We start from the raw sequence: 24,374 nt of genomic DNA, 5'->3' as shown, positions 1-24,374 counted from the left end.
GATTATAATCGTTTCCGAAACAGTTTGACATTTTATTGTCTGAAAATAGTAGTAGACATATTCTTGTGGTGATTTCATTTTTGAACTTTACTGAATATGCGATTAGCTAAGATATTTGAGTTATGCGTGAAATTTATTTATAACATCTTTGTACAAGCGATAGTAAACATGTCCTTCTTTTTCAGCCGCATTTATTGCGCCCATTTTCTCGTAGAATTTTTGCGCGGGATTCGTTTTACAAACGTGCAATTCAATACGATTAACTCCGGTTTGTTTTGCATATCTCAGCACAGCATTGAATAGCATTTTACCCACACCAGTTGCTCGATGCGAATCGTTCACAAGTAAGTTCCGCATGTAAATCGCTCGGCCATCCCAACAGTATGAATGTGAACACAATGTGAATCCAATTGCAGTTGGCAATCTGAAAAAATCATTCTTAATTAGCCGGAATGATTGACGTGATTTTTCTATCAACTCACCCCTTGGAATCTTTGACTTTCGAATCTTCAGCCAGGAGCGCAAAAAAGTAAGACAAGTCTCCATCGAATCCGCCATCTCTATACAAATCTTTAAAAACCAAAATTGTTTATAACGAAACGAATGGAAAATTGTTTTCTCACCTTCCAACGTGATACTAGGTGCGTTTTGCTTCAAAGTGGCGGCCAAATCCTTTGTAAATCAAACATATTATCAATCACAAAATGTCGGTGCTAGACCTCAGGATGAAATGTAAAATTAAAGAAATATATCACAGTTTTCTTACGTTCATCATTTTAAAAACAATTGGCATGTCATTTTTAGTCGCTCTCCTTATTGTGATCGTCATTTTTTATACCGAATAACAGATTAAATTCCAAATTTTGGTATCAAATAAAAGACGATGTTACGTCCAACGGAATTAGTACAAGACTAATGTCATATTAGCGAAGTGTTATTAATTCGAGTGCTTGTTATCGGAGATTATATGATATCATTTAACAATATTTTTCCACTTTTTTGTTCGTTATTTCGTAGTCACCTCTTTTGAATCGTTTTCAAAATATTCCATTTCCTAAATAAATAGTAAATCAATTAAAATGTTTATTTTGTATTATTGCGTATGTTTTATTCATTTTATTTGTTTCTAATGAAACCCATAAAAATACGTTATTTTTGATGTAGTGAAGTTGAAGATAAGCGCGCGTAAAAGAAAATCACCAAATTTTCATTCTAAAAAGATTTTTCATTCCATTTAAAAGAAATTCCATTCTAAAAAGATACCAGGGGGAGCAAATGCATGGGAATTCCAATTGCTTTTGATAAATAAAAAAAAATGATATAAAATTATGGCATTTGGAATTTCCAATAGTTAATGAGATGTTTCCAACGTTAAGTCATCACAAGGTGAATATCGCTTTCAAACCTTCCAGTACTTTAAATTCCACAGTAAATAACGTCATTTAAAACGATAACAGTTTAAAATATTTGCTTTTTGATAAATAACTGAAAAATGCAACCAACAAAATCATATTTTATATATTATAATAAAATGATATTGTACATAATAACAAACTTTCTGTCTTTATTTCTATTAACAAAGAAATCACGAGTCACATAATATTTTCCTTTGGGCCTTGAAATCAATCTCAGAAGGCGAAAATGTCGATAAGCCAATAATGCGCTTGACGGTGCGTTGCAAATGTATAAAATACAGACTATTCGCATTTAAAATGTAAAATTGATATTAATTATGTTTTTCATTTGAAATTGACGCATATTTGGTCCATTCACAAACGGAGACATTTTTTTAAATGATCATATGATTTTGCGTAATTGAAAATCGCCGGTTTTGCTGAAATAAACACGAGAAGCAAAATCATTTATTGAGGATTACAAAGTAATGAGCATACTGAATGGAAGCAATTTGTGACCTATGTTTCTTTGAAAACGTCAAAGCAAAACACATCACATTCATGGCATAAGCTTAGAAATGTTTAGTTTACACGTCGAGTATAGGATTTGTTTGTTTCACGTCATGTCTCAATTTTATTTTCAATTTTTCTGTTGCTATTCAACGGAACGGATGAGCGAGAAAAAAACGCATAAAAAAATCGGGGCAAAAATTAAACCAAGTCATTCAAACAGCGCATGCTTTTTTCTTTTCTCTTCTCATCTCTATTTATTTTTATTTAACGAGAAACATTTCAAATGACTTGAACTCATGCACATAAAATGTGTGTTTGGCGCAGAGCGAGACTGAGACTGGAAGAGAATTGAAAAAAGAAATAAATAAACACATACACATAAAGACACGAGGTACAAACAATTCAAAAACTGAATCAAGTTTTAAAGAAAGCGCAAAGCACATCAAATTTCCAATTGCTCCGGCGTATATATGTTGCAATAATTGTGCAAATGCAATTCACAAGTTTCCCGTATAGAGTAGAAACGAAAAGCAATTTAGTCAAATGAACGATTCGTTCAAAATGTAATACACGCGTTTGCTGACGTACCACATCACAAAACCGTCTCCCCAACCATGCCAGTCAGTGTATTTGTTTAAGTAGCCGTGCAGTGCAAATGAGTGCGCACAATTTCAATTTGCAATTTTAGTTGTGGAATAGTGTTTGTACAAAACAGCCTAGTTTTAAATAAAATTTTGTAATTTCTTAGAATTCCATCATTTTACGCTGTGTGTTGATGATCAATCGAAAAATAAAAAAATTTTTGTTGCAAAATAAATGCCAGCTACAATTTATTCTTTGGAACACTAGAGAAACGCAATAAAGAGAATCAACAACAACAAAAATAAAACAGCACTGATAACAAAATTTACAGTTCAAATCATATATATTTTTGTCCGTCTGTTTCTCTCGTGGAACTGTCACGCATATATGAGACAACAACATATTTATTAAGTATATTCATATATTTTAGCTTATCAGAAGGTATTCACTGTTGTGTTTTGTTAACGAATTCGTAGTGTTCAGCCTAAAACAAATTCGAAGAATAACGTCTTTTAAATATATATAAAAAAATTGTGTTCATTCACTTTTCGGCACTTTTTTTTTCGAATAAAATTCATTTTTCATAAATTGAAACGAACAAATAATGACAACGAAGGAGTATCGAATTGGTAAGTACATTGAATTGAAAAACACTCATTTGCATATGGTCTTTCGTTCACAAATTGAAAAAAAAAAATCTATATATTCATCGTCGATTGGTCAATGACAATTTTTGTCCGGTGTAAAACTCACAAAAGCGAAACTCAATCGAACGCCACTACCAATTGATGGCAACAAGTGAATTGAAATGGCATATTAATGTTTCGAGCATTTTTCGTATTGCAACCATTTGCCCCTTTTAGTGTGCAATGTTATCAAAATTGTGCGATAGCAACCTGTTATCAAACCAAAACGGATAGAAAAAAGTGTATATTTAGAATTTCAACGTGATTGTAGTAAAAATATTGGCTCGATTAAGATATGATAAGGAAACTGCAATGACTTTCTTGGCAACAACGACGAAAAAAAAATAGTGACAGAAAAATTGGTGTGCCCGCAATTTTCACACCGAAAAAAGTATATATCAGTTTATAGTTATCGCTCGTTGTGGTTTGATTGTCATAGTGTACTTAGTACGGCCACTATTCCGGTTGTGAATTGCAACTTGGTTTGCACAGTTTTCAATGTGTGACCACGATACGAATCAATTCATTTCGATCGTAAAATACAAATCAAAATCATGGAAGTCAATGCATTGACGGAACTTTCATAATTTGGGAATAAAATCACAGTTCGCTATTTGATTTTTTTTCTAACCGGAACAGACGCTTTACATGCAGAGAATACAAACGAGTAATTTCTTTTGTTTGAAAAATATTGTGAAATGAGCGCAAAATGCACTTTTGAAACTTGGTTACGCAGAAGTGCAGCACTTGTTTTCGCAAAACATTCATGCATTACGGCAGTTTTATTACAATATTAAAAGAAATATTGAATACAATTTCAATGCGAGTAAATGTGTACGATGCAAAAGTGTATGTGACAAATGAGTGTCGAGAGCATTGAAAATGAGCAAAACCAATGTGCAGAATGAACCATAAAACGTCTATTGTTTTTAACTCAATAATGGAAAATAAATAGTAAAATGGGCAAACAGTTGTTTTCATGACCTACAAACCGAACCAATTCATTTCGATTCATTCAAATTGAACACGAAAGAGCTGTAAAAAATTCAGTGTTTAATTCATTTTTATAGAAAATCCCTAGAGAAATTGCATATTCGATCGAAATGTACTCCATTCAGAAACCAAGGTTCGATCGATCAATGTACAACGTATTTCCACTGAAATGCATCGTTTGTTAAGGCTACAAATATATCATAGTCATAGTATACTTTTTTACTGCAAGAAAAAATAAAACTTAAGAGTTGGTCGCATGCGCAATTGGATGTTTTGCATGTATAATCTCTTTTTTCTTCTAAAAAAAAAATCACAGTAGTATGGCGCTCATTCAACAGTTAACGAAAAAAAAACTCTCACTACTCTCACGAAATGAATAATCCTTTTCAACAATAATCCCTGTTGAGTTTATTTTCTTTGAACAAAATCAGTTTTGAAAATTTCCCAATTTAATCTGTTGCCTTTCGTCTCCGACGACATCATATCGATGACGAAGGAAATTGGTTTATGTAAATTGTGTGGACAATATGCAACAAAAGAGAAGTACAAAAAAACAACAAATGTATGCCGTTTATTGTGTGGTTTGAAATCTTGTGGTGTATGGATTAATCGATGCACGTACTTGTGCCTGAGACCGTTGTTGCTTGTTGCAACAACAAACATTATCTGCTCGATCAATGGAAAACCAAACAAACTGTGATTTATGACATTCAAAGCAACCACATTTTCAACGGAGAGCGGATGGTGCGAGTGTCGAATTCGACATCAAAACAAAGTTAGCCATTTCAGATGCTGCTTTTTTTCTCTCAAAAGCAAAAGCCACACACACCAGAAAAAAAAAACAACAACTTAATTTTTGCTGTTTCAAGCCATTTGGCATGTGTGCATCTAATATAAACTCCCATCGGAGACTGCGGGAGATTGATAAAAATGTTCACAGCAGCATTTCACGAGTGCAGTCCTTTTTTTGCTTTTTATTAATAATCTCTAAAGCTTGCATGGCACATGCGTATTTTAAATGGTTTTAACGAGATATTGAATGACTTGAATAGTTTCCACGCGATATTGTATCGTATTTATTTATCGAAATGTTTTCAGCTCGTTGTTATTATTTTTAGAATTGAAATCATGTTTTTTTTTTTCAATGGGCGGTGCAAAGATTTTACAAAAAAAAATCGGCACTCTATAGTTACAGAGCATACGAGACCATTTTTTTTGCTTCATCTTCTTCGCATTACTCGTTATCAGCCCGGTCGAGCTGAGAAAAAAAAACATATGTGAATATTGCACAAAGAGAATCAATTAAAACCGAGTTAAAGTCGATTACAGTGCTAAAATTGGAATTAAAATTGTATTTTTCTTTCGCGCGTGCCCATTACTTTTTGCAATGTAGCAGAACAAAAGTGTCACTGAGTTTTAAACGGAGAAAGATCACGCCAAATGTCAGTGGTTGAACGTTCTGAGTATGTTGCGAATGTTCTCGATTGTCACTCGGAAAGTGTTGCGTAATACATAAATTGAAAAGTAGAAAAATTTTCCAAACGACAAAAAATTCCAGTAAATCATTTCAAAACAAGAAAAATAATATTCATGCACGATCTGTGTAATTCGAATCGAATTCAATAGCAATTGAAGCGCACAGCGATACGGCATGCTTGAGGGGCGTGACATCAATAAAATGTTTATCGTATGCAACTTAAATGCGCCATCCTTATCAGCAAATGGTTTTAATTTAATTAAAATATTCCAACGCTGCTGTTATTGTTTAAAGTGTGTGGCATTTTAAATTCTCAAAATAAATTTGCCGAATTTATATGGTTTTTTTTTTGTTCAACGGCAATTTCTTATGCAATCTCTTTCGTTGTACAAATTCTATTCTACTTGAAATTGTTGGCTGTACAAAGCCACAGAGAGAGAAAGAGAAATAAATGAAATTGTTTATTTATTTTTGCTTTGTAATTTAACACCAAATCAACGACGCACACAGAGAGATATAGAATAGAGAACATTTTGAAGCAAAACAAAACTGATAGTTCATCGATGCAAGAGAATTTATGATATTTTTATACTATAAATCTTTTAACGCTTGGAGTGAACTCTTGTCGAACCATTGAATCGATGGAGTGAAATATTTATGGCATTTATTGATCACGTACATTGTAAAATATCTAGAATTCACTTGAATCAGGTCAATTTTGGGAATGTGTTGCGTTTAACAGGTTTATTTGTGTGACAATTTGTGTGAATTGAATTCATAAAATGTATTTTCCCCCCAAGTGTACAATGCCGCATATCGTGCAATGACTTTGTTATGTGTATTTCAACGTACTTCTGTCAGAAAGAATGCTTAAAACACCATACTTCAAGCTTAAATGAATAGCAATGCGATCATTTTTTTTTGTCCCTTCAAATTAGTGTCACCGTAATTTAACGGAAATGTTAAATGTCTATTGTTATGTTATGCAAATTTCAAAGTAAGTTGTAACAAATTCGTTGACATTTTCGGTTCAGGTTTTCACTTTTCGTCGCACTTTTGATTTCATTCAAAGAAGAAGCGGCTTCTTTTAGTCGAAGATAAGAATGAATTATATGTGACTAATTTGGTGTGAAACAATTCCATGGAAACCGTGTTCGGACTGTTTGGAACGCATTTGTTTTTCAAACGCAAATATTTGTTGGATAAATTAAATTTCTAACACGTGGAAAGTATGTTTGCGGACCAAAAGTGACACTAATGTGAAAATGATCATGGGATCTCTTGAGAGTTTGTTTCAAGCGGAACTGTTGAAAAGTAAAAAAATCAACAAATCGTCAACCCTTCTCAAGATGACGGTAATTATGTGTTCTCATTGATCCTCTGAACGAGAGCGACAAAAAGGAAGTGTCACAAATAAGAATAACAAACCTATTATATTTCCCGGTCAAGCGTTTGTAGTTTTGTCAATCAGTATGCTTGTCACATGTGGTGAATGCTCCGTTACTACTATATTTTAATCGAAAATTAAACGTGCGTAAAAATATCGGCGTCGCTGATAATACTATAATGAATAATAACAACAAAATGCCAAACAAAAACCTGCTCAAATTGATAAGTTGCAAAAGTATTTACTACAACAAAACCGGGCAAAATTGAACATTTATTTGTACACGTTTGAATTTTATCTAAACGCCGTACGTATATGCCTATGTTTATGTAAATGAACAACAATTGCCCGTCATCGCAAAATTATAGTACAAAAATCATATGGTCTGTCTGTGTATGTGTTATGGTGTTGAAGAAAACCGATATCAGTTCATTGTAACGAGAAATCATAGTGTGTTGAGACTTGAAAAAAAAAGAAAAACTCACGAGACACAGAAATTCGTTCGATACCTTATCGGGTTTGTTTGGCACTGAATACAGTTACGCGACGCTATCACCAATTTTTACTATACATTTTGATTGATAAAAACATAAACATAAACAAATGATTAAATTTTATCAGAAAAGTCGACCGAACAACAACAAAGCACAAACACACAACTTGCACACGGCGCAAATGCGACAATCAAACAGTGATGAACAGACGGCTAAATAGTCGATTTGCTCACGTGATTTGTTTTGCCGGTAAAGTGCGACGTTTCACATTTAGTGAAATATCAGCTAAAGGGATGTCGACGGCGATAATTTCGATTTGGAGTCGATGACGACAAAGCCTATATCGCTTATCGTTTTTTTGTAGCCGTGGAAATTCACTTCTAATTGATACGTTGAACACATAGATTTTTGATTTCGGTGTATAAACTGTTCTATTTCTATGACCCGACTGAGATTCGTTGCACTTCATAAATCAATGATTTGTCAAGCATACTGATGACATGCGCGTATTTATGCATTCGGTCAATTTTACTGATTTATACACTCGTTTCACCGAAATGAAAATTATGCTTTCACAACACATTGTGAATTATGAGATTGTGGTGAAGAGGTTCATGTGAAAACGATGCGAGCTCAGTGTGTGTGTGTGTGTGTTTGTTGCGAGTGAAAGTCTCTTAAGGAAGAATAATGAAGATACCAATGGAAAAAAGGAGAGAAAAAACTAAAAGGATCGATATAGCAACGAAATTTTCTGTATTTTTTCCTCATTTAAAAGCCATAAAATTTCTTACACTCTTTTCGAGAAAATATGAAATATTTTTATTTATGATATATATTTTTTTTGTTTGTTTCTGTGTCTGTGCGTGTGAAGGCAAACGACAAAATGCCGCATCAAATTACAAAAACACTCATGTCATTTGTACCAAAATTGCTGCTATGGAGTTCCACTTGATGCTCTGGTTCGATGCTCGAACATGATGAACGATCCATTAAATGTTGTTAAAATCTAATAAAAATGCACATTTTATACGCTTCGACATTTTTTCGGTTTCGATTCCCTCTCTGTCGGACTCTCGCCATTCTTAACGAAATCAGTTTTATTACTTTCTCGTCTGATTACAAAGTTGTTTTAATGGGCGATTTCGATAGTTTTTCTTTGAACGGAAAAAACGAATCGGTTAATTAAGTAGCAATGTACAATGCTCAAACGCATCGTAAAAATCATTTTTTTCTGAACTGCCGTTTTCGACAACATTGTAACTGCTGAGTGACGAACAAATCTAGCCGCAATCCGAAATCTGGATTTTCACCAGTTTTTATGGGATTTTTATGCATTTTTAAAAATCCAATTAAATTTTTCGGATGTTTTTCAAAACTCTTTACGCGTAGAAACGAGTGTGAATTTCATTTTGAGCATTTCATTGCATTTTAATGGAATTGAATTGCATTTTAATTTGGTGGCTTTTTTCATTTACCTGCAACAACTTCGGAGACTATGTAGCGTATCGAATTGCATATGCATTTGAACCCAAAATTCAAAAAGTTCGTATGTTTGCTTGGGCAAAGTGCAAAAAGGCGACGGAACGGAAAAGAATCACTTTACTTTGGTCAAAGAAAACAAGACGCAATGTTATTTATACCGCCAGATGCGTATGACAAATAGAAAAGAAAAAAAAATCATAAAATTGTCTAATTTCCTATTTGCCAAAGTGCAAATGCTGCCACGTGCAAACCAAACAAAAAAAGTAAGATGCTTCATTCAAAAGTACACTGGTGCGTGCGTCCAATTTGCGCTGGCAAAAAAAAACACCTCGATACTGAATTTATTTATTTAGGTTGTAAAATATAGCTGCTACGAGCAAGATTTCGGCCGATCAACAAAATGGATCAAAATATTTTTTTGGATTTGTTTAGACGGCAATTTATAAACAAATACCACAAAAACCATGTGAAAAAAATAGAAAAGAATGAATGAAATCGACAATTATTATTTATTTCACACATTCTAAGTGGTTGGCCAAATAACAAAGAAAACTAAAAACAATGTAAAGGACAGTGAGAAAACAAAAACAAAATGCTATCCTAATCAAATGTTTGGATGTTCGTTCGATCTCTTTCATTCATATTGATGCCAAAATACAAATCTATGAATAAAGTTATATTTTTCTAGCTGTAAACAAATTCAAAGCATTGTCTCAAATTTGTTTCAATTTTATGACCATAAAAAGATCGAATGATCGTCGTGATTCAAGAAATATAGCTCATACATTGTATGAGCAATGAAAAATAGCCTTTGCGATTGGGCCGTACTTTTTTACAAATTGAACAAATCGTTTGGTCTCTTTCACTCCAATACGTGAAACAGCACTTGCTGAATGGGCGAAAAAAAGACAATAGCATATAAAAATGTACATGCATGAAACAATAATTTTGAACCATTGCCTTTCCCATTGCCGTTTTGTATGGTTGTCTCTTTCACATGCACATTGTATTGTTTTCAAGTACCGAGCAGCGTTTGCCTTCTCCCCGCTCTTACGTACATTTTTCTTCTTCATTTCTTTCGTAGTCGATGGTTCTGTCTCTTTCGGTTCTGACGCTTTCCGAATATATTTATTGTCTTGCTTATTCGATCGTTCTCAACACCATTTACTGGTTGCCTATAAAATTGTGAGTTTCGTTTTCTTCTTCTCTATTTGCTCAATTCTTGTTTCATATGTTTCACATCTTTGTCTTACCAATATTTTTTGTTGATTGTGCACGCTCTTTTGGTGCTTCCTTTTATGTGTGTGTTCTTTTTTATTATAATTGAGAGACAGAGCGAGAATGCGTGTGTATTTGATGTTATTCAACATAGCTATATGGTCGGAACGGAAAAATTGTTATTCTCTTTTTCTTTTCTTTTCTTTGCCTTTCATTTCTACTTCAATGTTTTTTTGCTCTCTCTTTTTTTTTCTGTTCGGTGCAAATAGAAACGGACTCTGAAACATCATACTGTGAACTAAACACAGTAATTTTGAATAGCAGTACGAGCCCGTTGCTCGATGGTTGTGTCGTATATAAAACCAGTGGCGATAACTTCCAAGCAAATCATTCAAAAATAATCACGCAAGCGAGTGACAACATATCTGCATCAGCGCATACCATAGCATCGTCGTCTGTGGCCGAAACAAATAACAATATCTCCAGAACGTCAACTATATCGTTATCATTGTCGTCGCCTTTATTGTACGCGTTATCGTCTTCGTCGTCGTCGTCGCTGTCTTCCAATTTGAAAAATAGCCGCGATTCAAGCAATTTCACGTCAAAATATAACAACAACAACAACATTCACAACAATAACAGCAGTGACATGGTATTGCAACAACATCATTCACATCATTCGATTCAGCCGTTGATTGAATCGGATCATTACCATGATCAAAATTCGCCAGTTTCCAGTTCAGATACAGCGTTGTTGCGAAGCAGTTTAATCTACATGTATTCACCGTACACAACCGTCACTTCATCATCATCACCGCCATCAAATCATTACCATCAAGTCGTTTCACATCGTCCAATTGGAGCAACAACGATCGATGAGGTTATTGCCGACACACTTAAAGATGAACACTGCACAATGATCGACGGAATAAACAATAATTCAAATGGTGTTCTTGTCGCAAATGTTAACTACAATGGAAATCATTCGGCTGCAAATAGTGATGATGGTGAAAATAATTCACGTAGCCCAAATAACAATCATTTAACACACCATGATGAATATGAAGGGTTGCAAAGTTTTACACATTTGACCAATGCCACCGATACCAGTCCATCCGTGTTGAATCGCGACAGTGTATACAGTGGAACCACACTTTTCACACCAAATACATCGGCTGCCCCTTCATCTGCAATCATCCATCCTATTCAAACGTACGAAAGTGTTTTGCATCCAGCTACACCCGGCAGGTATGTGTTTCATTTGTTTTTCTATTATTATTTTTTTGGTAAATGTTCAGAGTGATTTGTGCGGGAAGTCGAAAAGAGCCATTCAAAAATTTGTTTAATATTTAAGATCATGCCTTAAAAAAGTGCCAAAAAAAATGTGTTGAAAAAGAAAATTCCACGCGTCAAAAGTTTATACAATTTTTTTTTGTGTTTATTCTCAATGCTCAATTTCAATCTCTCATTTCATTCGACAATAATAAAGTGATCGACCATTGGTTCCATCGTTATTGATAAAACACATTCAGAAATAAATAAAAGTGAAATGATTCTGGACGCATCGTGCTCTGTGTACATCAGGTTATCTTCGTTCATATAATTTGTTGTTGTTGATCTCTTCGTGTCATTTCTGTGTCATTCGCTACATTTATAGATTGTTTACGTCAACAATGTTCTTCTCTTTTTTTTCTTCATTCGCTGATAAATTTTCTGCGAAATGATGATTTCAAATTGTCTGGCACATATAGTTTTTCGTAATCTATGGACTCCTTATTATTAGTAGCATCGAATCGATTTTCAGTTCGACCGTTTCATTCAGAAATCTGATAAATTCTGCATAATTTTATTTAAAATAGTGAAATTTGACTCCTTTAAATGTCCCCGGTGCCTGTTTTTTTTATCACGGCGCATAGTGTCAAAACATAATTAATAATAATTCTGATTTATGTGATCGCTCTTAATCTGACACATATGTTCTGCGATAAATAAACAGTTCGTCGAAATTTCAAAATTAAAAGCTACTCTCTCTCTCTCTTTTCATTCTTGTTCTGACGTGCTTGTGCGCGGTCAATCATAAAAGGGGCGATTTTCAATATTTCAACCGTTAAATGCCATAACAAAAAATTTATCAAATTTATCTCGATCGCATGGAAAGCTGAAAAGCCAGCAAACCAACATTCACACATTGAATCGCGTATTTCATTCCGTGATAAATATATTGGTTTCATAGCAATTTTGTTGTTACTTTTTCGCCTCTAAATAAACACAACATACGCCCTTTTTGTTAAAATCCAACAGTTAAACGCTGTATTTTTTGCTCGCAGATTTCATTTGTTTATCCCAAAAATGTCACTTTACACTAAAATAATGTGCACACAAGAAACTCATAGTCCCGAAAAAAATGTCTTTGGTCGCAAATTTGCGTGTGTTGCGAAAATTCGAATTCACTGCTGCATATGTTTCGAAGCATGCCATAAATAAATTATGTTTATGAGTGTGTTCTGTGTTGTGAGATGTTATGTGATTTTTGATCTAATTAGTTGCTATTTTAGGCATTCGTTTTTGTGCAAAAAAAAAAAATGTATTTTCTAAAATCAACAAAAACTTTTTATATACCATTGTCAATCGTCTGTTATTCTCCTTCCTTTTTTTTCCCAAATTACCTAGCCATAGACCTTTTTTTCCGTAATAAATCCATACATTTATGATAGATCATTTAAGAAAAAGAGAAAAAACCAGACGATTGGCAATGGCACGAAAACGGTATACGTATAGAACAAAGTAGATGCAGGTATGCCCTTATGCGTTGACAAATCGTTTGGCTGAGGGAAAGTACTAGGTATGAATGAGTACAATGTGCAACGTTAGTGCATATACACACATATGCGAGTGTACGTACTGTGTCCAATGATCATGCTTAGTCAGCCAGCAGACACAATTTTCATTACATATTCAATTATGCTTCAGAAACGAAAAAAAAATAAAAAAATAAAATAAAACAATAACATTCCGATGGAGTGTGCAATATACGGTGTGTTTGTTCGGTTTTGTGCATTTATTCTTATGTCATTTTCGGTACGTGTTCTTTGATCGTATGAATTTTCTTCTAAAGTAAAATTGCACCGAACGCAAACGGAGCGCTTCATCTGCATACGCAAACGAATGTTTTTGTTTATTGAATGTTTTTTTTGTCGCTCTGTATTTTTCTTTCTCTCTCCCTCTCTCTCTCTTTCTCGCCTTCATTCGTTTGTGTTTCAATTACTTCATTTTATGGGCAATACATTTTCTGTGTGCAAGCAATTGTTTGGAATCTTCGGTCAGTTATTATAAATTTATGGCATTATTGTCATCATTACCGTATTGTTTCGTCGTTCGTTCTGCATGAAATACGATCAATGTATATCGCACGTGGTGTCAGTCACTTACACGCATGTCTCGTTGAATAATTTTTGAACAGAATCGTCTTTAACACCCACAATGAATTTTATTCATTTTCATATTAAAATGAAATGATGGCATACATGTTTGCTCCTTGCATCAGCACGCACAAACACAGCTCTTGATTTTGAAAATATTAGAAATTGCACCAAACCGCCTTTTGTTCAAAAAAAGATATCCAGTTTTCACCGAAAAATCACGTCGGTACGGGGTGTAGAAAAAAAATAGTTCATTGCCGTACTTTCGGCCAAAATACTTGTCTCATAGAAACCGGTTGCAAACAAAAATCGTGAATGTAAAGTAAACCTTGTTGAAATTACCGCCACCACCGTCCGATGCAATTAAAATTACAAAAAAATCGATCAACATAAACAAAAGCAATTCTCGAAACTTGTTTTGACGATGAGAAAAAATAGAAGTGCTCGAAGTCACTAATCGAAACCATTCTTTTTATTTATAATGTGTCTTTGTTTGCGTTTCGCATCGATCACAAAAGAAATCAATTCATCGGTACATTTCCGTTTTAGATCGTATAAATGGTTTCAGGTGGTGTAAATGACCTCACGGCAAATACTAGTCATTCATGTTACAATTTCGACTCAACTTTGTTTAACAACTTGTATGTTTAGTGGTAAATTGTTATCAGCAAAGAACAATTCCTTCTCTCTCTCCCCCATCGTTCTCTCTTCACTATCTTTTTTATTCGTTTCACCATTTGTATCCAAATAGAATGCCGCTTGTATCGATAAAATACAATTATAAGCATATTCAAATGACGCACTTGAATGTAGTGCATAATTTTTGGTAAAAACGTTCGGATCGTCACGATCATTTTTTCAGTATCGAATTGTAATCGACCGTTACATGGTGTGATTATTAATGCGTCAGTGCAAATTTTCTGAATTGCATTCAATAAAGTAATAAAAATTATTGTGAACTTAATCAATATTTCTTTTTGTTATACTGAGCGTCATCTTTTCAAATCATTTGTGCATATGTTTTATTTTTGGTTCAAATTTACATTGAATAAAAAAAAAGACGAAGAAAAACAAATCAAACATCAACCTCGATATTTCTTCGGAGAAATGAGAATATTTTCGCTCAATTAATTGTTTCTTATGCAAAAGTCTGTTTGAAAAGCGAACAACGTATAAACAGTAAACAATGAACACCAGTGTCAAAAACAATTATTATTAAATCGAACAGCAGAGCACATTTTGCACTCGTACTTCAATTTTAATTCTCTTGTTCGTCTTGACACTTTTTTTTTCGTGTGTATGTGCATATGTCGTTGTCGTCATCGCATTATAGTTCTATTAAACGTTTGTATTGAAAAAAAAAATTGTCGTTTTGAATGTTAGTTACAAGGAAACGATGTGAGAATATGACTAAAATTGAACTGACGTAAAATCGACAAAATTCGAACAGCACACAAATCGTAACGTTCTTGATGTGCCTTTCAATTCATAACAATGGTTTTGCAAATGAATTTGCTGAAAAAACCATGTAGTCGCGTTTAGAAGTTCAAATTTCACACTAAATTGTGAAATATTAGTCGATGTTTTATTGTGCATGTTTGCCATGTGCTCAGGTGTTCGTGTCGATTTATGGTGACTGCACTCTGAATTTCAAAACATAAACAAAACCATCGTCGCTTTGATCGTCGTTTCGTATTTTGTGCGCTTTGCACCTTTGTTGAATAATATCGTGCTTATAAATTGTTCACAACAAACAAAAATCCAAAAGGCAAACTCACAGCAAACAAAAAAACAACACCGTTCTAAATAACACAATCTGATGCTCACATAATGTCGAATGACAAACACTTCTTTTCTTTTCTATTGTTGCTTCGCTAACTTTTTTTGTTGCCGTTACGATGCGCCAGCTCAAACACACGTGCGAATTGTCCAAAATATCAACGCACGCTTCCGAATTTTGAATCTACATATTACAAGATTCAAATCACTTATAAGATTTTAGTTCAGATTTTTGTTTCGCTTGTGTGCATGCGTGGGCTGATTCAAATTTTCATCATTGTATTTGAAATTTCATCATCCGTTACGCATACTAAATGAAATACGGCTTATAAAACACGGAGTCGAAACTCCCCAAAAGCATTGTTTTTTTTTGCTTCGGTTTCGAAGGCTGCTCTACACTGAAATTTAATCCCAAACATAATCGCTTATGCATGCGCTGGTCGCTCTGTTGCTCTCGGCCAGCAGTGTATCGTTGTATGTGTGTATTGTCGTATGTGTGATCGACACATAGATGGATAACGAGCTGCTCGATACAAATGTTTCATATCTCTCATTCAACGTTTGATCGTTTAGATGAGTGGATAGCCAAGTATTTCACAAGTTTTCGTGTTCAATATTTTATCTTTGATTTGTGGTGAATTTTGATTGCTGTTGATGTTGTTCTTTTAATTGTTTCGATGCAATTGGAAAAAAGTGCAAATAATACTTTCGATTATTCGATTTTAAACGGAAGCTCAATCATGGATCACGGTTTTCATTAGTAGGTTTCTTAGTTCATGCAATTGTCCTTTAAGTGATTCACTTAAGTTTTTTTCTTGTGAATATTTTTCTTTAAAAAAAAGATTACTATCTTCACTTAATTGTCAAGTTATTTTTACTGTTGTTTTCATATTTAAAGAAGAAAAAAGCGCGTATTTTATCTGTTTATTCAATTTTTATGTGACACCTTTTATAAAGGTCATGTTTTCGACAATAAAAATTACGAGATTGTGCAATAATTAATGGCGCAAAATAGCCGATATCAACGCATTCAAAAATTTCGATGGAATAATATTCAAGATCAATATTCTCATTTGATTAAAATAATAATTTTTACCCATTGAAATGCAGTGAACATGTTCTGGCGACAAAAGTCTGGCGAAAGTGTGCAAACGGTTGTTGCATTTATATTATTTTAATGAGACAAATTCCTAACGGTGTCCAAAATCGATCGTAACTTTTTTTTTCATAAGCATTCCGAGCATTTTTCTGTTGTTTTCACAGAAATTCCACGATTTCGAAATGAATCATTTTCAGTGAGCCAGTCACCGCGTTTGCCAGCCAGTGTTTATTTTCAATCGAAAATATTATAAAGACATTCATTGTTTATTTTATGCCTTAAGGATGCCATTTGATGTTTGGTTGTTTCAGTTTTTTTTTCTCTGTTGCAAAGAGTGCCTGTAAACATGCAGCGACGTGCGCAGCACCGACTGACACACACTTTCACATTAGAATGCAGAATGTGCGAAAGAGAGCGCGTGATTGCAAGTAAACACAAGAGAAGAAAAAAAAAGAACAATGAAAATCATAACAAAAGCAAACACGTCTCAAGTCGATCGAAAACTCGAATCAAGATAATCAGCACATTTTTTTATTCTTGTTGTATTTCGTACGACCGATCTCAATCATTGTTTACCGTTTACGTTGCGCATATTGACTTTTAAGATGATATAGTTTTGATATGTACCGTTCATTTAATACGAACAAGTGTGATCGAATCGCGTTCATTTGTATGGGTGGTCGGATTGTTGGCATATTTATATGGCTTTTTTTGCTCTCTTCCTTTCGAAAACGATATTCACAAGTGTTTTTATTATTTATACAAACAATTGAAGAAATTTTTTTATTGTATGCATAAAATTCATATTTCTTTCATTCTTATTTCAGTCCTGTATTTCCAACGCGTACAACATACACACCGTCATCAAGTAATTTGCATTACTTCAATCCAAGCCCAACCGAATCACAAATGTGGTCAACGAGTGCGCACAATGAAGAATTTGATCGTCCAAAGAGTGGAGCGCTGCCCGATTTTCAACGGCTAACCAACTCGTACTATTCAAATGGACGAACAATCAACTATACTTCACAAGTGGTAAGAAAACTCTTATTTATTTTATTCATTCGCCACTTTTATTGATTAAGCCATCAAAATTATTTTGAATCACACAAAAATGATGACAATTTATTTGAAATTTTTTTGTTTTTCTTTTATAAACAGAACGAAACATGGCCAAGCGCCTATGAAACAAGTCCGGTTGCTTATGCTACATCACCACCAAACAGTGTGGCCGTACGTCGATCTCATATTTCAGCCGCTGCTTCACTCACAGCAAGTAAGTTAAATTTTCGAAATAAATTCAATTCATTCCAAACAATCAATCAGAGAAAAAAAATGCAAATCGACTCAAATGAGTCAGTGACATTTTTTCTTCTTGTTCATCTGGGTTTTTCCACTAATAAATTTTGAGAAACAATGATTTTTTTTCAATTTAAATTTTAAACTGCATTTAAACCTAAAAAAAAATAAAACGATTAAATCATATTCACGTCATCAACATCTGCACAAGTCACATCATCTCACATTTTCATTTTTATAATTTATTTATCATGAAACGCCCATTCGTACCAAGTGTGTACCGAGTGATACGCGTTTTGAAACAAAAAAAAAAACATATTATATTATCAGCATAACCATGAATTTATAGTCAGATTGCATATATTTAGTGCTTGGGGTATGTTCATTTAATTTGCTTTTTGTTCATTTCATGATAAACTAAAATTCATCTTTTTTACTGTTATTCAAAGCGAACGATCCACAGAAAGATTTGAACACAGAAACAAAGTAAATGAATAAATTTTTATTTAATTTGTGATTACATAATACACACACACACATGTCAAGCTCACTTGTTGACCTATGCTTATCAGGATTTTCGACGAGATGTTTGAAAGCGAAATAATCATCGTTTTTAATTTTCATTTCACTTGTATTATCGTTCAAATATAAATACAGATCTCACTGATCCAAAGTTGATTTCAATTTTTCCGTATTTTGACATATTCAATGTTTTCTTTTCGTTTCAAATGACCACAAGGAATGTCAAACCAATGAATAGACGGCAACAACGATCTCAGACGAGTAAAAAAAAAATGACAAAAAAAATTGTTTTTAATGGCTTTTTGCTTCGAAAGGTCGAATGAATGAACCGAAATAAAGAAACAAAATATTATTTGGACTCTCGCCCGTGGAAAGATTAACAGTTAGACGCGAGGAAAAAAACATTGGCTTAAAACAGTATTGGTTACACGCTTCATTCGGTTATTTTTTGTATTTGTTTTTATTTTTTTAAAACAAAATTGCTTACTATGATAAGATCCAAATGAAATCAAATTGGATGATCTCATTCTAATGTGTTTGTGTTTTCGTTTGACCTAATGTGATTTTGGGCATTCCTTTCACCGAAGGCGATTTTCTTCCATTCTATTCCATACCCAAAAATAGATAGTATCGACGGCTGGTGGCGAAAACACATTAAGCTTTTCATTTTTTTTCATTAAGTTCTTTTTGCCTGTCATTTAATGTGTCTCCAACGTCAAAGACTACTTAATCGTTTAAATTTTCTATAGAAAGAAATGGAAAGAATGAAAAAGAAAACGCGTCACCATGTCTTGTGGCCAACAAAAGTTCATAAAACTCAAAGGAATTGTCATTCGAGTGCGGTTCGCTTCCTTTTTATTTACTGTTTATGTTTGCTGTTGCTTACAGTTTTATTGCATTTCCGGCTACCTCGAACAGTGGTGCAGTCGGCCGATAAACAATGAAGTGTACACAAACATATCAGACTGATTATATTGAATGAGTTTCCCTAACAGAGACGTATGATAAAAAAAAAGATTTTTTTACTGCCAGCGTGCATTCTTATCGTTAGTACTATATACATATGTTGTCGCATGCAATTTTGCAACTACCGATCATTTTTACCTCAAAACTTACCATACCATCTTTTTATCATTGTCGAAATCCATTTGTGGTGTGTGTGCGTCTGTCTAATATGTTTTCATGCATTAACTAAACTATTCATTGCATTTCGTGTTTTCCTATCCTTCTGTTTCTAAATCCGGGTATTTCTAATGAATCCAATTATACTTACACACAAAAAAAACAAGAATTTAGACAAAGTTGACATATAAAGCGAATCATTGGTGTTTATTATAATTCGTATGCAAGTAGGCTTAGATGCTGATATATTTACGGAAGGTCGTGAGTGCGTGAATTGTGGTGCGATTTCAACACCATTGTGGCGTCGAGACGGAACCGGGCATTATTTATGCAATGCCTGCGGTCTTTATCATAAAATGAACGGAATGAATCGACCGTTAGTTAAACAGCCGCGACGATTGGTAAATTTTCTTGTTGTTGTTGTTTATTCGTTCAATGCATCAATTTAAGAAAATGTGGCAAAGGGCAAAATTAAAAAATAAATTGTTCACATCACATGCATTGATGGTGTATGTGGTTGACATGATGATTGAATTCACTTTTGGTTGGTATTTTCTTAAATGAGTCTCTTTTTGTTCTCTTTATTTTTTTTTTGTTATTGTTGTTGTTTAAATATTCATGATCATATTTCAATGAACGTGTTTTCTATTCAAAAAAGGCGTACTTTAACACAATTCCAACTCCAATTCCAACTCATTCATTCATAAATAAAGTCACTGCACATTTAAAAAAAATAATGCAATTCCGAAATTTGACCTTTACAAAATACACCGTTTAAATTGAGTTTAGCTGGTCAATTTTATGAGTAATTTGTTATTTAATCGAAACAAAAGAAAAAAAATGCAAATGAAAAAAAAAGAAATTTTGTAGACGCACGACACACTATAGAAATCCACCACATCGGCAAGCCGCTCACCAAACATTTTGTTATACCGAACACTTTAATTTCTAATTTGTTGAACATTTGTGACAGTTTAAGATGATTTAATCGAAATTCCCACCCGGAATTTTGAATATTATGCAGAGAATATGATTGACGTTTGATTATGGTTTCGAATTTAAATTCAAAATAAATCGTTGGTTGTTTCATATATTTTCATTTTTTTTTTTTTTTTGGAAAAATCCAGATTTGCAAATTAAAAAATTAGATTATCAATTTTTTTTTGTGCTGCGAAGTGATGACGATGAATCTCATATTCATCTCATCGAAATGCAGCTAGCTACATATTGATCGATGTTGAACACTCTCACACCGACCTGACTGAAAAAAAAACTGAAAAATTTATTGTTTTTGTAATTGTTTGTTGCAGTGGCTGCCGAACAAAGCGGGGATTTCTATAAAGGTCCATATACGTCATATCAATATAGTCAAAATACAACTACACCGCGACCAACTGAAGAAAAATCCAACAGACGCCTGGTAGGTTAACATTCAACCTCTCACTCAACACCCATGAAATATCCTACTCTAAATTTGTTCAAAAAAAATACAACAATTTTTGTTGTTGTTGCTGTTGTTGTTTTGAGTTGAAAACATGTTCACACAACATGAAATATGATCACATGTTATATTTAAAAAAACACTTGTTGAAAGTTGATTTTCTAACATAGAGTTCTTTTTTTCTTCATCTGCGTTAATTATAGAGTGCAAATCGGCGCAGTGGTTTGCTTTGCTCGAATTGCCAGACAAATCAGACATCGTTATGGCGTAGAAATCAACACGGTGAACCAGTCTGCAATGCATGCGGATTGTACTACAAGCTGCACAATGTAAATCGGCCGCAGGCCATGAAAAAAGATACCATTCAAGTGAGTAAAAAACCACATAGTTTTGAGTCATTTTCGAAGTCAAACACAAAAAAAATACATTTGAAAGGTTTTCTCCAAAGCTTACGAAGCTTTCGAACGAAAAGCGTTTCAATTGCATTTTTTTCGTAAACTTTTCATTTCGTGAATCCTTTTTACTAAATTTTCGCTTTTTTTTCTTCTTTAGACACGAAAACGCAAACCAAAGGGTAGCAAAAGTAGTGATGGCGCATCAACAAAACGGTCAAGTAACTCAAATATCAACAACAATAACAACAGCAGCACCAATAATAACAACAACAATTCAATTCTCCTCGAATCGGCAAATGGTAAGTTGAATCGAAAATAATTCCCATGTGAATCTTTTATAAATGTTTTGTTCATTAAATTTCGTTTGTAGATTTACGTAGCTTGACAGCCTCTCTTAATCAACCGATGACGGCAATTGTTCATGCACAAAATTCACCGCCGTCAATCAATGGTTCAGTATCGCAAGTCGAGACAAGCAATCAAACACCTCCATTGTCACCACGATCGTACTCTGGACAAATTCCGTCGCCAATTTTCACCAACAGCACACCAAACACATCAATGAACAATACTCGTGCCACAAGCTATTTGCCACCGTATGTTAGTGTGCCACAATCTCAAGCAATGGTCGAAATGTATTCATCAGCCGCATACAGTCCGATATCATCACCATATTACACATTAACGCCGGGCAGTTTATTGGCTGACCATGAAGTTAAAGTCGAGGCAATGCCACATTCACCACACAGCATTCACTCGCAGCATCAACAAATGACACACATGAACCAACACAGTCGTAGCCCATCTATTGATGATGAACGTGAACTTCAATCTCAAATCGTTTCACGCAATCTCGAACGTCCATCGGTCGTTAACATCAAAATGGAATAAGGACAAGAGTTAACTAGTTCATTAGCGTTTAAGCTTTGGGCAAATTCTTTCTCCACATTCAATTTTATTAGTTTTATCAAATCTACGCTAGCGTACCAAATAACGAGACACACACACACATATGCGCACGCAAATCGCATAATTAGTGTGAGAACAAACAATTGTTCGATTCGATTTTTTTTCTTTCCAAATGTTAATGCTCATTTTGTGTTACCATTTTCGGTAATTGCACACATATTGTATACGTTTATGTAATCGTTTTTTAAGTGTTTCTTTTTGTAAAATTCTACAAATTGAATAGAATCAAACAATCGAATCGAATGTTTTGCTATTCAATCTGTTACAGTTCTTTTCCATTTCATAATTCAATTTGATGTTAATTTTAGAAAAAATAGAAGAGAACGAAAGAAAATAACGTTTGCAATTTTTCTTGGCAAAATAATTGCGTTACATTTTATTTTCGATTGAAAAGTTTGTTTTAAAAAAATTGTTAAATTTAGTAATTATAAAATCTTTATTTGTGCGAGTTTCAGTCGGAAGACTTAAAAATAAGTTTGTATCTGTTAATATAAAAAAAGTTAAAATTGCTCAATTTTCATATAGAGATGAAAATCACTTTGATTAATTGTTAGTAAATAAGTAGAAGAAAATTTGGCACTTTTTGGTATACGAAATTTAAAAAAAATATATATTAGTAAAAAAGAAGATCTGAAATAAAATTATGTTTATAACTATGGGATGTAACATTTGAAATAATCTAAATAAACTATAAAATACGAAAAATGTTGCATTTTTAGCGCAAGCACATTTTTTTTCTTGATTTTAGTCCCTTGATTTACACCGGTATAGTTCATATAAGCAGCGGTCGTCAGAACAGCGTAAGAATTCGTGCAAATTTTGTGATATTTGGTAAGTTTTCATATATTCCTATGACCTAGGTGAGACACGTGCACGTAGATTAATGTAATCTTGATACACAAATATGAAAAAAAATGGTCTGTTTAGTTTATTTTTGTGACATCATTACTGTACGAAGTTTTTAGATGTTTGTTGTATACAGGCCTTTGCTCTCTTCATTTTAAACCAAGTTAAAAACTTTATTGCTGACATAAATAAAAATAAAAATAGTATAAATATGGATTAGCAAAAGTGTCATGTGCATAGATGAGAACGTTGTTTTAGCTCTCTCCAAAAATGGTGAGACGCGTATTAACTGTTATTGTCATCTAATAAACAATGTTGTGTCTACAATGTGTCATAAGGTACAAAGTGTTCAAGAAATTATCAAAGATGCTTCATCGCTTGCAAAATATATGAAATCTTCTGGTATGAATGCATTTTTAAAAAAGACTCTAAAAAGTTTTGTCGATACACGTTGGAATACTGTCTTTTTTATGTTGGAGTCCATCGAAAATTCATACAATGAAGTTCTTGCTTTATTACAAAAAAAGAATTTGAAACAAAGAAGTATGTCTATGTTTCCAAGTTAACATGTTTAAATAGACATACACTATCCAAATTGGTTGAATTTCTGAAACTTTTTAAACAATTAACCACAAATCTTGAACACGAAAAAGAAATAACCTTACATAAAGTATGGCCTACATATAACATTATTATACGGGCATTGGCCGAATCGCCAGACACACTACCGCTAATAGCTGATATGAAAACTGCCGGTCGAAAATACATCGAAGACAATGTAAATGACTTCAGGCCTCACATTGAGCATAAATTAGCATGTTTTGTCAACCCATTAATGAAATGTAATGAAAATTTTCTTATTTTTTTTTAAAGAAATTTTCATTTTTAATTGAAACCATTTTATGTTTAAAAAAATAGCATTGAATTTCACCTCATTGGCTGATCAATTGGATATTCGCCAGGCGGCACAAGAAAGAATGGAAAAATACTTAACAGAATATGCGACTCAAAGTGTTCAACCGGAAATATTATTGCCAACAACAACAACAACGACACCAAATCCACGACAATCATTGTATGAAAATTTCTTCGACCATAATGTAGGCACATCAGACAATAATATTCGAAATGAAATTACAAATTATTTGGCTTTCAACGTATCGCTGGTACGTAACGCTAGTACTTACGATTATTTTTTTTTATATTTATAGAAATTTTCATAAAAATAAATTCACATTTTAAATTTTTTTTTTTACT

General features: G+C 33.4%; 2 protein-coding genes across 9 annotated transcripts; one reads left to right on the top strand and one right to left on the bottom strand.

Moving 5' to 3' along the window:
* Positions 1–2: 2 nt before the first annotated feature.
* On the bottom strand, positions 3–3,330 carry LOC116339636. 5 transcript variants are annotated; one of them, XM_031765641.1, is made up of 5 exons: positions 3,243–3,330; positions 767–1,054; positions 624–672; positions 483–570; positions 3–424 (listed from the first exon to the last, which is right to left on the bottom strand). In XM_031765641.1, exons 2-5 carry the CDS (start codon positions 827–829, stop codon positions 121–123), a joined length of 504 nt encoding a protein of 167 aa, XP_031621501.1. In that variant the 5' UTR covers positions 830–1,054; positions 3,243–3,330; the 3' UTR covers positions 3–120. The 5 variants fall into 5 exon arrangements, with proteins under 5 accessions (XP_031621501.1, XP_031621499.1, XP_031621502.1 ...); XM_031765639.1 differs by having other exon boundaries at positions 3,127–3,281; XM_031765642.1 differs by lacking the exon at positions 3,243–3,330 and adding an exon at positions 2,939–3,057.
* On the top strand, positions 3,024–22,936 carry LOC116339634 (box A-binding factor-like). 4 transcript variants are annotated; one of them, XM_031765632.1, is made up of 8 exons: positions 3,024–3,118; positions 10,496–11,474; positions 17,351–17,558; positions 17,685–17,799; positions 19,695–19,867; positions 21,111–21,275; positions 21,460–21,601; positions 21,673–22,936. In XM_031765632.1, the coding sequence occupies exons 1-8, from the start codon at positions 3,094–3,096 to the stop codon at positions 22,191–22,193; spliced, it is 2,328 nt and encodes a 775-aa protein (XP_031621492.1). In that variant the 5' UTR covers positions 3,024–3,093; the 3' UTR covers positions 22,194–22,936. The 4 variants fall into 4 exon arrangements, with proteins under 4 accessions (XP_031621492.1, XP_031621493.1, XP_031621491.1 ...); XM_031765633.1 differs by lacking the exon at positions 3,024–3,118 and adding an exon at positions 3,809–3,842; XM_031765631.1 differs by lacking the exon at positions 3,024–3,118 and adding an exon at positions 5,805–5,892.
* The last annotated feature ends 1,438 nt before the right edge of the window (positions 22,937–24,374 follow it).

The sequence above is a fragment of the Contarinia nasturtii genome, unplaced genomic scaffold, assembly GCF_009176525.2.
Source record: "Contarinia nasturtii isolate CC-2019 unplaced genomic scaffold, AAFC_CNas_1.1 Cnas_scaffold_533, whole genome shotgun sequence".
NCBI lineage: Eukaryota > Metazoa > Arthropoda > Insecta > Diptera > Cecidomyiidae > Contarinia > Contarinia nasturtii.
This window is presented reverse-complemented; position numbering and strand designations above follow the sequence as displayed.

What these genes read in the sequence shown, in the direction of transcription:
- LOC116339636 (XM_031765641.1), bottom strand. Translation starts at nt 829, where the DNA reads ATGACGATCACAATAAGGAGAGCGACTAAAAATGACATGCCAATTGTT. An exon ending in TTGTTTTTAAAATGATGAAC is followed by an intron (nt 673 to 766) that starts GTAAGAAAACTG and finishes TGATTTACAAAG; the next exon opens with GATTTGGCCGCCACTTTGAA. An exon ending in ACCTAGTATCACGTTGGAAG is followed by an intron (nt 571 to 623) that starts GTGAGAAAACAA and finishes TGGTTTTTAAAG; the next exon opens with ATTTGTATAGAGATGGCGGA.
- LOC116339634 (XM_031765631.1), top strand. Translation starts at nt 5,820, where the DNA reads ATGCTTGAGGGGCGTGACATCAATAAAATGTTTATCGTATGCAACTTA. An exon ending in TGAAAAAAGATACCATTCAA is followed by an intron (nt 21,276 to 21,459) that starts GTGAGTAAAAAA and finishes TTTCTTCTTTAG; the next exon opens with ACACGAAAACGCAAACCAAA. An exon ending in TCTCCTCGAATCGGCAAATG is followed by an intron (nt 21,602 to 21,672) that starts GTAAGTTGAATC and finishes TTTCGTTTGTAG; the next exon opens with ATTTACGTAGCTTGACAGCC.